General features: G+C 38.5%; 1 protein-coding gene across 1 annotated transcript in view; it reads right to left on the bottom strand.

Annotated features, from left to right (window-relative positions):
• Positions 1–16,733, bottom strand: part of SOX6 (SRY-box transcription factor 6) — a 623,498-nt gene that overhangs the window by 87,304 nt on the left and 519,461 nt on the right. The window contains exon 12 of the mRNA XM_060157776.1: positions 1,035–1,184. Coding sequence (XP_060013759.1) covers positions 1,035–1,184 — 150 coding nt within the window. The remainder of the gene's footprint in view (positions 1–1,034; positions 1,185–16,733) is intronic.

Genomic DNA, 16,733 nt, shown 5'->3' with positions numbered 1-16,733 from the left:
CTTTTTTTATCTTTGGTATTTGGGATCCATATTTTTTAAGGGCTTTTCTGAAATCTCAAAGTCCCTACCTGTAAGTTTTAGAAAATAAAACAATTTCAGTAATTCTGTGGCCTTCAATGCTGTTTTGTTGGCCTTAGATGTTTCCCATGTAATGAGTTAAAAATAATTGCAAAATTTCTCCAAGTGCAGTACTTTGGGCACATTACAATAATACATCTGTGCTTAACATATCCCGCAAAGTAGGTAAGTCAGTGATACAAAACAATTGTTTCTTTGAGCTGTCTGAATTTGTTAATTCAATACAGGAAGCACAGGCAATCGCAAAAGCCTGTAAGTACCAGCTGCAGCACAAAGTTAGACTGGATCATCAATTCCCCTCTGTCACCAAGCACCTCCTGGCTACCCCATTTTAAGACACTGAAAATCAGTGAGGAAAGGATCTATTAATGTTTCAGTCATAACTTGGGCAATCCTGTTTATCCTATCACAGCTATATATGGCATCAAAGCATCATTACGTTATGACACCACTCATTCCTCAGAGCCACCACATTTATAACTATTTTTGAAGGAGAGAGAGCTTTATCAACAAACCATATAAAGTCTAGCACTGGGTTCTATTTTGTCAATCTAAAGTTTTGAGATCCTCCTCCTCTAGCACTGTAAGTTGGCTCCCCACCTGTTTAAGGAAGTTAGAGAGAAGTGTCACAAGACTATGACAAAGACTGGTAATAAAACCATGGCCATTCATGCCAACGAACATTAAAAAATAAACGCCAGAATCCAAAGGGGAAAAATCCTTGAGAAGTAAGTATGCAGATATAGGTGAAGATCTCACAATATGGCACTATTGTTATCAAAAGGGAAACACCTGTTTCTCAGTGCTCAATCATGAAATTTACAATAAAGAGGAGCATTTTGGGGTTCCTTTAGGCTGTTTTGCTTCCTGCCGTTTATTCCCAACACAGCCTGGTTCACTACCTTTCTTGTGAAGCTATTTTCCAAACTGTTTCCATAATCCTGCAAAGTAAATACCTTAACTTGAGTTACAGGGCTGGTCCCTCTCTTTTCATTTTTTATCCCAGTAGGTGAGACTGCCCCTGCTGTGTTTGGTGGCTGTGGAGTTGATGGCATCTTTGCTCCAGGTGACACCTGCATGCTGGCCAGCTGAGCGGCATAGAGCTGCTGCAAAAGAGGGAAGACAAACATCATCTCTTTAAATGCAGCTGAAATGGAGTTTCAAAAAAAACTTACCGTATTGTTAGATAATTGTTTCTCTGACAGCTTTGCAATTTCTCTTTCACTATTTTAAAAGAGGAAAATGAAAGAGAATAAACAGTATAACAGAAAGAAAGAGCAATGATATGGGAGTCATTATTCTGTTCCTGGTCCTTCTAGAAATAAGTTTATGACCCTAAACAAAGGATTGAATTGCTCTAGGACTCAATGTCTTCAATCACACAAAAAGGAATTTGACTAAATGGTCTCAAATATTCTTCCTAGTACCTAAAATCTTCATAAAAGTTCTTTAAAAGTCGGTATGTCCATTCATGTAATTTTAATATTCATGAACTAAGAAACTGATCTAAACTTTCCTAGGGATTTCTGGGAGAACATCATTCTAATCCAATACTGACTAAACTTCTCTGGGGATGCTGACCCTTCTGGATGATAAGAGTGCTGCCCTCAAGATCCCTGAGGCCCAATGCCAGTCCCTCCTTCCTCAGGGTCTTATTTCTATGCAGCATATAACATAATCCAAAAGAGAATATAGCCAGATCTCTGGGGGAACAAAATCAAGCTTCTTTTTCCTAGCACAGGATGTGAAATCCTTAACTGTAGAGTTATTAGCTTTGGGGTGAAATTGGTGATAAATGAATGTGTTAATCTGCTATGGCTAACCAGAATTCAGATACCTCAATTTTAAAAGAATTTCATGCTTGAAAATGCCATTCAAATATCTTCTTTTCTTCTTAATCATCAAGAATTAAGCCATCAAGATTATGACTACCTTAATAGTCATATTTCTATCATAATAAATAGAAAGCTTCCTAGTTCATTAACCACAGAGAAAATAGCTCAAACTTTGCCATATTAGTAGGGGAGGAAAAACAGGTGGTTTGTATGTAATTTCCAGCATTACTATCATTCAGATGGACAAATAAAAAAAATTACAGACCTTTCAGCACATGTAATTAAATGAAAGCTTAATAAAGAATAACTTGCAAGAGCCAGATGTGCTTATGTCATGATTGTTGCTTTCTTTGGACCAATTTTTCTAATGTAACAAGCCTCTAAAGAAATTAAAGTTTCATAATTCTGTATGTGCAATGACTCAGTGGCAAGAAAAATTCACAAGTAAGAGTCAGTCAAACTGCTAGAACTTCGGGGGAAAGAAAGGACTATCTTGTTTCCTTTTTCCTTGTTTCCTTTTATATCTTTTTCCTTTAAAATCCATCCAGGTGTCTTCAAAGGGAGTGGGGCGCGGGGGTGGGGGGTGGATGCTGGGCCAGTGAAGAAAAGTCCTACACTGAACGGAGGGGAAAAGTACTGGCTATATGGTGGCTGGTATCATGACCAATATGCCTTACTATTGAGTACTAAAGAGTCAGGAAATCTTCGAGAGACAAGAGTCCTTAGACATCATTTATGCCTTCATTTTACCTCATGATTCACAAGATCAGAAGAAAGTCAATTTGACTCAATCTTGAGTCCTTCAAGGAACTTCAATTAGTGAAGAAAAGCAGAAAAACAAATCTTTGGACACAAATCTATTTTTTAAAAGGCTGACTAAATTCAGAAATCCTTCAAAATAATTGAACAATATAGTTGCCTTGGAGAAACAGAGTAGCGTTCATTGCTCCCGCTGAAGTTTCGACAATCATCTATTTTACATTCCGTTCTAAAGGCTTGTACCTAAGAGAGGCAAGCTGCCTTAGAACTGTTGATTCCTTGGAATTCCTTGTGCCTTCTGGATACTGATATGTTAGAGGCAGGAAGAAGTAAAGCCACAGTCTGTAAAACTCACAGACCTGGGTAAACTGGACAGTAGAATATCAGATAAGATTTAGTAGAATGAGCCTTGAAATAGAAATCAGAAATTAGAGTCCAATGCAGAGATAGAAAGTGCTCATGAAAATAAAAATTTTCACATTCTGCCTAACAAAATATATTAGTTTAGATAGAAGTATAGAGCTTTTCAGATTGAAGACTTTAGATCTGACTTGGAGAAAAGAATGCCATTCATTGAATAGGCATAGGTTTACAGAAAAATTTCACAAATAGCTCATCTTCTAAGCAAACATTAATTGAATATGTTCCATATGCCAGGCTCTGTATTAGGAGCTGAGGAGGATTCAAAGTCTTGGAACAAGCATATAGCTCTGGAGGAGATGGAAGATAAAGATCCTTAACAGTTGATTTGCACCTTTCCTGCAATGCTTATCCCTTTTTTTAACTTTGTGTTTAATTATGCACATGTCTTATCATGCTTGATAGACTGTAAGCTTACTGAAGTCATGATCAGCCTAATTATTATTATTATTTTTTTTTTGTGGTACGCGGGCCCTTCACTGTTGTGGCCTCTCCCGTTGCGAAGCACAGGCTCCGGGTGCACAGGCTCAGCGGCCATGGCTCACGGGCCCAGCCACTCCGCGGCATGTGGGATCTTCCCGGACCGGGGCGCGAACCCGTGTCCCCTGCATCGGCAGGTGGACTCTCAACCACTGCGCCACCAGGGAAGCCCAACCTAATTATTTTTGAATGCCTAGCATCAACAATAGTGACTTGCAAATAAGAGATAACCAATCAATATTTTCTGAGTTAATGTGCTAAATATAAAATCCCTGGATGTTAGGGAGGAGAGATATTCTCTCTATAAATGAGGCAACAGCAGTGGTATACGATTATATTTATTGTAAATGTAATGAATAATTTCATGGTGTTGAGTTTTAAGAAATAAAAGGAAAATAAATTCAGCGCAAATTAAATTATACTGTTTTACAAGAAATTATTCTCTTGAAGTCATTTTTAGAATGTTGACTAGATAGCTCCTCAATAACTGCTAGCTTCACTAACCCATCTTACACTTTTCTAACGCAAATTGTAGTATTAATTTTTCTTCTCAGCCTAGTTACTTATAAATTTAAAGTTTCCCTAAATGCTACTGCATCCTTTTCTGAAAGAATATAAAATACTAGTTATTCAAATAAATAGCTTTATAAGTTAGAAAACTCCTTTGCAAACTAATGGTTTAGGAAGGAAAAAGGTTAAACTCTGATTAACTATTACATAAGCATTTACAAAAGTCATTCCATGTAAGATTCTCAGAACACAGTTCATAGTCATAATGATGATAATAATATTAATTTCCAAACAACATTGAGGTTTAAAAAATCAACAATGCAGTAAAGCTTATAACAGGCTTAGCCAAAGTCCTTTAAACATTTATACTTTGGTGAAGACTGTTTTTGTAAGTATAGGTTCTTCCATTTCAACTTTGAAACATGTTCAGTGGTTGTTTGGGATATTGAATTGTCTCTTTATCCAAAATATATAAAGACATGCAGAGCATACATGTAAAAATGAGCCTTGTTAAATATTTTTCAAAATTATAAAATCACTCATATTTTATAGGAGCACTTTAAGAAATGCTTTTACTATTTTATGGCTAAATAAACCCTACCTTTATTATTAGTTCAGTTTTAATAAAGTAGCCAGCACTAAAATTTTGGTAAGCTGAACAATAACATACTTAGTACCTGGAATTGAAAGGGGCTTAACAGATCATTTAGTCTAGTCTGACCTCTTCATTACACTGATAAGCTGAGGTCTAGAGAACAGAAGTAGCACGCCCAAGATCGTATAGTTAGTACTGGAGCTAGAATAAGAATTCTCTAGCTCTCATTCCAGCATTATCATTTAAAGTAGAAATGGATATATGAACCAACCTTGGTACTTTTCAAGCACATTTCCAGTACAGATGAAATTTTCAATGGCAAATCTTTATTAAATGTGTACTATTAACTAAACACTGTGCTAAACAATGGAGGTGCAACAACAAGCAGCTCAGAAATAGTCCCTGCCTTAATGGAGGTATTAAATAAATGCTTAGGTAGTAACTATGAATTACAGTTAGAATAAGTGCTGAGAAAGAAAAATATAGAACGTCAGGTGGCTGTCTAACAAAGGTATTTAATGTAGCCTGAAGGACTACAAGGATCAGAATAGCTTCTCTAAGGAAGTAATGCTTCAACAACTATCCATGTGGAAAGGTTGATAAAGAACACTCCAAAAAGAAGACACATCAATTATTATGGCTCTGAGGCAGGAAAGAAGGTAACGTTTTTCGATGAACTTAGAAAAGGCCAACATGGTGCGACTGCTGAGTGAGCATAGAGCGGCATGAGAAGAGGCGAAAGAGGGGTAGGGTCTTATCAGGCCACATTAATAATTTCAGACTTTATCCCCAAAAGAGAAGGACCTAGAAAGAGCAATGAACTAGAACCAAGACACAAAGACTCTCTTCTATGCTTGATCACTAACTCATTGACCAATCTTTTTTTTTCCGTTGCGGAGCACAGGCTCCGGACGTGCAGGCTCACCGGCCATGGCTCACGGGCCCAGCCGCTCCGCAGCATGTGGGATCCTCCCGGACTGGGGCACAAACCCGTGTCCCCTGCATCGGCAGGTGGACTCTCAACCACTGCGCCACCAGGGAAGCCCCTTATTGACCAATCTTTTAAGCACAGGATTAAGAAAGTCCTATGAAGATCTCACAAACCCACAAATACATATTACCTCTAGTAGTTTCTGGAGTTCTGTGTCCTAAGACTAGCCTTGGATCCTAGTGACACTTTAATAACTAAGTCTGCTTAGATTCAGCACAAAACAGTAGGTCCTACCAACCAAACTCAGCCTTGTGGTAAAATTCTTGAGTGTCTTTGAGTACACACGCTGGCCTATGGCCAAGATCTAAGAAATGTTTTGTGTCAGGGTCATTTTACAACACTATTGTATTTGGGAAGAAAGGCATGCTTTTCCCCCCCAAGGAGTCAAATTTACGTCAAATTATAATGGATGGTGTCACAGTGCATCTAATATTTCCTATAATGTGAAATACATATATATTCTTTTATACCTGCTTTCTGTGATAAAATCACATAAGATCTCCAAAGGAGAGCACCATAAAAAAAAGGTGAAAGGCCTTTTATCCTCATAATCACGATTTTCACATAATCACTCATCCAGTCATCACCCCCATTCATTCGTGTGTTAATTCAACAAACATATATTGAGCACCAGCTCAGTCAGGTACTGTGCTAGGTATTTTACTTTATTATTTTATTTCATCTTCAAAATAGTTATATATGATAGGAATTATTATCTATTTTAGAGTCAGTCTCACTTTAAAGCCCATGTGCTTTCTGCTTTTATATGTTAAAATAAGCTATACAGTGAATCACAATGAAACGCATTTCCTATTCCTAACCACCAGACAAGAATCACTGTCCAAGAAGAGAGATTCTGATATTGCTGCTCTTCTGAGCTCTTTTGACATCTTCCAGATGTCTCACAGCTACTTTTTCTAAAATGGCATTTCACAATCCTCAAATGGAGAAAGAAGAGTTAAGGGTACTACCAGCCACCTTGAAGGAGCAAGGGGCACAATTTTTAGCTAAACTCCCTGCTCCAACCAATCTTTGAGCCATAATAGAAGACGCCTGAAATACCCTAGTGACATGTTTATCAGACTGATAAAGTAAAGAGAACAATGCAGACTATGGGTAGAGATAGGAGAACTTGATAGAAAGAGAAATTGACAGGGGCTTTAAATTGGCACCAGTGTGCTCTAGTATATGGAAACCAAAGTAAAAAAGCAGGCACAACTTCACTTGCTGTATTCTCTTTGGAGTAAATTCTCCTGTGTTTTGTCATTTCAATTAGAAAGGGCATTTTAAAGTGGCCTGTCGGAATCTGACCCAGAGAGAAAGAAAACAAAATTCTCCCTCAAATACAACTTGCCTATTGGTAGATAATGAAGAAAGGAAGAAAAGAGAAAAATGCTATTCTATAAAAACAGATTCAATAGGCACTAACTTGAAGATTTCAACTCTCACCTTTATATTTACCTGATTTGCTATGGTTCCAAGAAATATCTGAGAACCCCAGGCCTCTAGCCCAGGTTAACTCAGATGCTGTTGCTGTGTTTCCCTGACACTACCCCAGGGGCACAGTAAGGAAATGTTGGAGAAACAAGCAGGGTGGGTAAGGGGGCAACCTTAAGAAAATGTCATTATTTACTTGATTGATGCTGCCTAACACTAGGCCCCAAGCCTGGCTCAGTTCTCCAGGGATATCCTGGATTTTGTTACCCTCTCAAAACAATACTGATGACCATTCCTCTGCCTACCAAGCAAGGCATCCTATAAAGCTGGATAAGTTCAGCTGTGAGGCTGTGAGAAGGTGAAACGGAGACAGGGGTAATTAAGCAGCTTGATTTAGTGCTTGTTCAGCACAGGGAAGAAACTGGGTCAGTAACAAGTCACTACAGACTGAAAGAGGCGTGGGGGAGAGAGCTTAAAAATAATTTGAAGGCGATCACAAATACTTTTACTTCTCATAAACCTCCAATGTCAACAAAATGATCCAGGAAATATAGCTGTGGTTTTATGGAAGGAAAGAACTGAAGTCCTTGTTTTCAGCATAGAAGCTACTTGTTTAGCTATATCCCTAATATTTGATACCAAAGAAAATTGGCTGTGAGGATAGGAGGTGAGAGGAGGAATAGGGGAAGAACTACTACTCCCACTTGTCACATATTGGGTTAATTTCCAAGTTAATCTCCTTGCCCCTCCTGCATATTTTTCTATTGCCATATTTTCCTTTCCTATTAACCCCTCTTGTTTATCATAATTCTACTCATCTTTTGAGTCTCAACTCAAAAATCACCTTCTCCTTAAAGACTTACCTGACCACTGCCTCCTTTGTGTTCCCACTATATCTCATTCTCTATCTCTGTGTACTTTCACCAAATTATGAGTTCCTTAAGGGAAGAACTGAGTCTTATTTGCTTTTATGTCCCTAGCACCTAACTTAATGCCTGATAATTAATAGATGCTCTGTTAACATGGACCATTAAAACCCCTTCATTTACCTTGTCTTTGTCTTCTTAAAATTACTATAATTTCTGCCCACACCATTTTCTTAGTATACTTTTCCTCACACCCTCTCCAAAAAGAACCCCAGAGGTGGAGGTCAGTTCTCTTCATTTCTGTCTTTTTGGACCAATAAGCATGTGAATTCACCATGTAATGCATTGATTTTCTTGCAAAGAAACACCAGATAACACAATGTTAGCAGAAGGAAGAATTGTATACATGATCTAATCCAATTCTTTTGCTTTACAGATGAAGAAAACTAAAGCCTAGAAAAGGAAGTGATTTGCATAAGCACATCAACTTGTGAGCAGTGGGTAGAAAGAAATCTAGAACCCAAGGTTCCCTATTTTCCCCATTTGGTGTTCACAAGGACTCATTTCTCTTTGTGTTCTGTTCTCTTGGGGAACTAACTGCAAATAGAGTTTGTACTTTCTATCAGAGCTTTTAGTTTGGACTACATAAAAGGGATGTTTTTCCACCATTCCCCTAAGATTTAAAGAGAAATTCATCCTACATGTACTTAAAAAGTCATCACTGGGCACCCAAGAATGATTTATGTTGTAGAATTTTATTTTAATATTTGTCTGAAAATGTACACATTTTAAAATGCAACCATAGTAATAATAATAATTAACCATAGTTAATTATAATTACATTAAGGTTTCTACAGATGTTTAAAATGAAAGTTTATGCAAAAATAAATAAAGGGACAAATTTGTCTCAGGTGAGAGCAGATCTATTTCACCCCCTTTGAGACTTCTGCCATTTGTCTTCCCACAAAAAACCAAGGGAAAAATGGGACAAGCATTGACTGTAAGCCACTGGAGAGCCAAGACCTGTTTAATTCATTTCATTATCCCCTGCAGCCAGCTTAAGAATGTCAAGTAAAGAAAAATGAATTCAAAAAAGAGTTTTCCTGGCTAGAGATCATCTTGCCTATTTTCCCAAGCACTGAGTAGCTTGCTCCTCTGACATAACTCATTGTGCTAATGGGACGGGGAATAGGGGGAATACGTTGGGTGTGGAGGAGAGGAGAAGCTGTGAAAAACAGAAAAAAGAATAGGAAAGAGGCTCAGGTCAAAGGTCCTACCCTTGAACAAAGAGAATATTTTCAAAAATCGGGAACCCATCAAATAAAAGAGCACCCTGTCGTCTGCCATGAAAAAAAAAAATCGGAATTCATTCTCTGATTGCACCAATTATATTGGAATGCACTCAGAAGAGCATTTCCTTATGGAACATAGTTGCCCAGTGCAAATAACTAAAAATAAACAAATCCACCCCCAATAGTTTTAGCAAGAGAACTCAGTCTCTCGCTGCTTCTTCCAAGTATCTTTTCTTTCAGGGTGCTAAAAAAATATGTAAATACATAATGCTTTATTTACAGAAATAAAAGTGCAGTCATTGAAACAACTGGTAATTTGGTTCTTGAAGCGAGATATTCGAAGAGGTGATAATGAGGGCAGTTGGAAATAGGCATTACGGGAATGAATCTTACTGTTTTCCTCTGTTTCCAAGAGCTGGGCAGGCAATGCTGAAGAGATCCAGCTCTCTGAATGTGCTCCAAGTGGTACAGCTTGCATTTGTAATGCTCCTTCAACTCTCTAGTCGCAAAGCCACAGCTCATCAGAGAAGTCTTAAACAAATGCATCTTGACTGTACCAATAGGATATAAATACTCATCAATGAGTCCAGAAGTTGGATGTGAAATCCAAGTATTATTTCCCATAAACTAAGTCACAAGGAATTTTTCAGTGGGTATATATATTTGAGTGCATGTGCTGAGTTTAATAAAATACTTTCAGTAAATGAATATATGTTAGGTTCCCAACACTTAAAAGCATTGTTTCTTTGTAACTGAAAGGTGAATTTCAGTTCAAGCTCATTCAAAAACTATTTATTGAGTGGCTACTACTGGCCAGGTACTATGCAAGAAATATAGAGGAGGTCAGAAAAACTAAAAGAAGAGGACATTTGAATACAGACCCAAAAGAACTGAGGGAGCAAACCAGGTCATTATCTGGGGATAGCATCGCAGACAGAAGCAAGGGATAGGTGAAAAGTCCTAAGGCCAAGGGTGTGCTTGTGCTTAGAATGTTTGAGAAACAGCAAGGAGGCCAGTGTGGCTCCAGCTGAGTGAGCTGGGCAAAGGGTAATAGGTCAGGTGTCAAAAAGATAGCAAGGGGGCCAGGCCATGCAGACTTTGTGTACTATCAGACAGACTTTGGATTCCATTCTGAGTTTCTGGGTTTCTAGGAAACACCATTACAACAACATGGCAGACCTGGAAATCCCTCAGCAATACCCACAGGAAAATCTGGAGATATGCCAGGGCTGCCTTGCCTTGGCCCATGATGATTGCCAAGAAACCAGATGCTATTGCTTGAAAAATATTCTACAACTGCCCAGCTTCTATGCCTTGCGATTTCCATCCATAAGGAAGCCTCCAGAAACAACACGGAATGAAGACAAATATGGGTAAGTATGCAATGAAAAAAGTTTTAAAATTGTTATAAATATATATTTGGGAAAAAAATGCATGAAAGTGTAATATTTTCTAAATGCTAATTTTTCCCTTTAATGAATGGACAGAACAAATTTTGCTGGTTGGAAATAAATGTGTTTATTATATGAAAATGTTTTTACTGTTTTTAAACTGTAAACTGTTTTAAACTGGCTTATAATTTCTCAGGAGACTTTGGAAGGTTGAACACTAGAATTATGCTAATGAACAAAATTTTATACCTACAATGAAATGTACAGATTTATTTTTTAAATCTCATATTTAATAATAACACGAGGGACTTCCCTGGTGGTCCAGTGGTAAAGAATCAGCCTTACAACGCAGGGGACGCATCTTCGATCCCTGGTCAGGGAACTGAGATCCCACATGCCGCTGGGAAGCTAAGCCCACGTGCCATGACTACTGAGCTTGCACGCCTCAGCTAGAAAGCCTGCGGGCCGCAAACTACAGAGCCCACATGCCCTGGAGCCTGCGTGCCACAACTAGGGAAGAGAAAACCCACACACCACAACTAAAGAGAAGCCCGTGCACCAAAACGAAGTGCCCATGTGCCGCAACTAAGTCCTGACGCAGTCAAAAATAATAAATAAAATAAATTAAAAAATCTTAAAAAAAAATAACATGAAATGTGCATTTGTAATAAATATTGAGAGATAAGGATGTATTTTGTTTTTTATTTTATTTTATTTTATTTTGCGGCACGCGGGCCTCTCTGCTGTGGCCTCTCCCGCCGCGGAGCACAGGCTCCGGACGCGCAGGCTCAGCGGCCATGGCCCACGGGCCCAGCCGCTCCGCGGCACGTGGGATCCTCCCAGATCGGGCACGAACCCGCGTCACCTGAATCGGCAGGCGGACTCCCAACAACTGCATCACCAGGGAAGCCCCAAGGATGTATTTTGAATTCACTTTTAAGTGATCCAGTAAACTCGGTAAGAAATAATGCAAACTATCCTATTCGTCCCTTACTCATATTTTCTTCTGTATTTTAAAATTCAAATAAATGTTTTACATTGTTTCATAGTCACCTCCACGAACTATCATTTTCAGCCTGCAAATTATTAGTATTGCCACTTGGAGAACTTCAGTGTATTTTGCAGTATTTAAATATGCCATCTGTATCCTACAGTAATACCTATGGCTAACTCTCTAATTAGCAGAAATGAATGATACCTTATACACAGCAGCCATAGTAAAAATCATTCAAATAGTTTGTAATAAACATATAATGAGCTTTAATGTCACTAGATATGATACTGACACCTATCTCAATAATTACCTTGGAGAATCATTCTAGCAGATGAAGTGGGTAATGGTTAATATAAAGGACTGAAGAAGAAACTTAGAAAACTAAGGTTTATATGCTTAGTTTAGGAGAGGGAGGACAACACGGTGACTAGGTGTGCACACTCTTCAGTCACAACCTACTAATTATGTGATCTCAGGCAAGTTTTTTAATCTCTCAGTGCCTTAAATTTCCACATCTTTGAAATGGGAAAATAAGAGCACCTACTCCAAAAGATTTGTTGTATGGAATAAATAAATAAGTTAATGCACATAAAATACTTATAACAGGGGCTCACCATAAAGACTCAAAACCTGTAGGTTCTTAAATCCTTATCGGTATATTCTCTTTAACAGATGTCACTCCAAAGATCTTATTCAGAAAATACTTGGCATTTTTATTCAATTTAGCAAAAATGTATTAGGAATACAAAGATGAAGAAGATAGGCTGTCTTTCAGGTGCTCAAAGCAAGAATAGGAAGGAGAGAGGAAGAAAGACACAATATGATACATTTACAAATTACTACTGAAACACCATCACTGGGAACAATTAGTTTTTTTTCTCCCAGATTTGTTGAGATATAATTAGTAAATAAAGTTGTGTAACTTTAACGTGGACACGTGACAATTTAATATATGTATCTATTGTGAAATGATTACCACAATAAGGTTAGTTAACACATCCATAACAAATAGAGTTTTGACTGAGGAGAGTAAGGTAGGTTTTACTTAAAGTGAAGCCCAAAAAAGAGATCTTATGTTAGCTAAAAGTTTAAAAATAATCCTGTAAAATTATTTAACAACAACAACTACAAAAGTCCTGAGCAGAATGGACACCAATCCCTGCAACACAGGGAATGTTTAGGCTATTAGAATTTCTGTTCTGCTTTTAGTAGTGTCTCCCCTCCCAGCCCATTCCTTTGGGCTAGTACCCAAAGACTGCTCCATAGAACTAAAATGTTCACACTAAGGGCCAAATGTAGCTTTGAGAAAGGCTTAAGGTTTATAAAATGTACCACTTCTCTGGAAAAAGGGAAACCACCCTTGGCTATTCATTTAGGGAACAGGAACTTTGCTTTGTTCTTGTTTTCATTGTCCATTGTTGGACAGAGAAAACCCCTTAAGCATTCAAAGTTCTAACTTAGGGGGGGATTTTCGAAATCTCAATCTCTCCTCTAAGCCTACCGTAACACCTCTAGAAAACGCTCGTTACACGATGTAAAATCACAACTTTAGTTTGTTAAGAGGGCATAATTCCAAGCGGACCATGGAATATTTATGTCTCTCTGCAGCTCTTTGAAGGAATAATCTTATGTTTTTGTGCCTGTCGTGGGTCAGAGGTTCAAATCAGCACTTCTTTCTGTCACTTCTTATATGTTTTACTATAATTTACAGCTCAGCAAGAGGACTCATAAAACAAAAGTGTCTATTTTATTTCAGCAACTAATTCTAGTTAATCAAAGATTTCCAGCCAAACAACCCAGCATGAAACTCTGCATGGAAAATACGAGGAGAACAAAGCATTTTGTCAAATAACACATCTCATGATGTAAACACATATGTCTCTTAAAGGAAATTTTATCGTTTCCACATTATCGGCATACAAAAGGAGCATTCTTGTCGCAGACCTGGTGCGACTGTGGAGTCATCGTCATTGGAAACAAGAGCCTGATTAGGTTCCCACACAGATATGAATAGACTTTCCTTTCTTAGTGAAATAGCTGCTTTTATTCCTTTTTACAACAGACTGGTAATTGTCACCCTAAAAACACTGAATTGTACTAGGGCAACATTTGTTTCTGCTCTTTTTTCCCATCTTTTTAGAATCAGCCAATAACATTACTATCCCTTCTGGTTGGTCCTCTTCTGGAAAGTCTGAGTTAATCCACAGCTGTGTGAATGTGAAAAAGGGACACAGCAGGCTAAGTCTGTTGGGTCTCTTGTCTACTAATAAAGTGCACAGTCTGCAGGACAGATGTTAAGAAGATCTGTTAAATAAGTCAGTGGCAGAGATCCTGACCTCTGCCAAGGAACATTTTATTATTCCAGAAAGGGGCATAATTGCAAGGCATTAACAATTAGAAGAACCGTAGCTTTTCTTTATAGATTTTATTCCTTGCTTCATCATTTGGTTGAAATATAGTATCAAGGCCCATTCACTGAGAAGCAATGTGCTAAATATGACGGGGTTTAGTACAAACTGCAGATTACAAGATTTCCCCAAATCCCAGGGAAATGGTTGGACCTTGGCTTTGCTTCAACCTTAAACAGTTTTGTTTATTCTGCATGTATCATTACACTATTTGTACAGTTTCACTTGCCACAGGGTACCATTGCACTAAAGGGACTAGGAATCTTAACAAACGTAGTTTCCTAACTATTGAATCTAGTGTAATGGGAAATGTAAAGTAGAGATCAAATTAATAGAGGAATATCACATCATAAAGTTGTTCTCTATACTGCTTAGTCAGGAGGGAGGGCAGAGTCCCTAAAGCACATTTCAGGTGTGGCCACGGAGGATAACTGAACAAACACAACTGCCAGGGGGTGGAGCTAGGGGCACAGAACACCGAATTTCCAGAAAGTGGAATCAGAACCAAATCAGAAACATTACCCATGCCTAGTGGTATCTCAGAATTACCACTTTAACCACTTATGGTTTGAATAAATTATGTCTACCACATGCATTGCAAATTCCCAAGTGTGGTGTAAAAGACACCTTGTGATCTGACCCCTCGCTTACCTTTCCAATCTCACCTCCTATTGCTCTTGTACACTCAGCCTGCGCCAGACCATTGGTTGTTTTCTGAGTGTGCCATGCTGTCTAGTGCTTCTACACCGATGGGCAGACTGTGCTCTTTGTCTGGAGTGCTTTTTATCTCCTCTGTATCTCTGCCACTCTGATTCCTTCTCCCATAAACCTAGAGAACTTCTACTCTCCTTTCGAGATTCATTTTAACATCACCTCATCCATGAAGATTGCCAATACTTCCCCAGGCAGAGCTTAACACTTTCTCCTCCCACAGCATTTTTATTTTGGAAACACATATACTTTAATAATTATCACATTGTTTACCAGACCGTGGGCCCTCTGAGGGCAGGGATCAAGTTCTATCCAGTTTAGTATCCCCCAAATAGAGAAGAGTACTTATTACACAGTAGGCACTTAATAAACACGTGGGGAATTAATGTATGAGTGAACGAATTAAACAATTAATCATTTTTCATGTTTATATAAATTTACACTCTGGCCTTGTCACTACTACCAGTACTGTTACAGGGGCTTATACTTTAATATGCCTTATTTTGTTTTTTTAAAGGAGAATCTTCATTAAGTTGGGACATTCAATTGTAAAACATATATCTGTACAGAACCTCATCCCTGCCCACCCCAACTTAGAATCAGCAGAAGCATGAGATATATCTTCCTCTTGGCCATACGTTTAAATTCAGTTTTTCATCCAAAATTTATTCACAAGAAGTCATAAAATTTAGTTCTTCACACTGTTCCCTCACAATTCTACACACCCTAACTCAGGCCACTTAACAAGCTGTGTAGCTTTCGTCAAGTCAATCTATCTCTCAGTCTCTTCAACTATAAAACCAAAAGATTCATATGATACTTGACAGTATGTGAAGCATCTTTCACAAGCATTTTCTTATTTATTTCTCACAACTGCTCTATGGGGATAGGTATCCCCATATCCATTTAATAGAATTTGGGTATAGAAAGATTAATTTGCTCAAGCTCATGGAGCTAATGGTAGAGTTAGGATCTCACCTAACTCTAGGGCTCTAAACGCCTTTCTGACTCTGAAAATCTATGCAGTTTGACAATCTCATTGTCTATTTGTGAAGGCTTTTCTTTCAATATTGTGTCACTCTTTCTTTTTTTTAATTAATTAATTTTATTTATTTATTTAGGCTGCATTGGGTCTTCGCTGCTGTGTGTGGGCTTTTTCTACTTGCAGCAAGCAGGGGGCTACTCTTCATTGCGGTGTACAGACTTCTCATTGCAGTGGCTTCTCTTGTTGCGGAGCATGGGCTCTAGGTGCGTGGGCTTCAGTAGCTGTGGTGCGTGGGCTCAGTAGTTGTGGCTCGCGGGCTCTAGAGAGCAGGTTCAGTAGTTGTGGTGCACGGGCTTAGTTGCTCCACGGCATGTGGGATCTTCGCGGACCAGGGCTGGAACCCATGTCCCCTGCAGGTGGATCCTCAACCACTGCACCACCAGGGAAGTCCTGTGGCACTTTTTCTTGATTGGTAGCAAGTCCAGTTTAAAGTACCTTAATTGCTGCCTGATCATCACTTCTTGCTAAAGAGCCCTGCACTGGGCCTCATGCTTTTTTAACTTAGGTGAGGTCATCAGGCATAGGCATTAAGAGAAAAAGATTTCAAAGAACCTATACAAAACCAGCTTGGCCAACCAATAAATGAGTATACTTGAATGCACACGTACCAAATGGTCAGCCATACCTCGTCTGTTCTTATCACTTTGAAGTATTGCTCATTTAATTGCTTTCGTCCCTAGGCTATTACTATACTATAAGAGGACAGGAACTTGTTTAGCTTGCTTGCCTAACAGAGTACCTTAAGTACATAGTACGTGTTCTAAAAATATGTTGAATTAATGAAGTAATAAGAGAGATACAAGTATAAGGATGTGGAGAGAAATGGTGTTTATGTTACTTCATTTAATCCTCACAACATGGGAGGTTTCATTATCCCCATTTCATAGCTGAGGAGACTGAAGTTTAGAGGACATTAGCTCA

The sequence above is a fragment of the Lagenorhynchus albirostris genome, chromosome 9 (assembly GCF_949774975.1).
Source record: "Lagenorhynchus albirostris chromosome 9, mLagAlb1.1, whole genome shotgun sequence".
Classification (NCBI taxonomy): domain Eukaryota; kingdom Metazoa; phylum Chordata; class Mammalia; order Artiodactyla; family Delphinidae; genus Lagenorhynchus; species Lagenorhynchus albirostris.
This window is presented reverse-complemented; position numbering and strand designations above follow the sequence as displayed.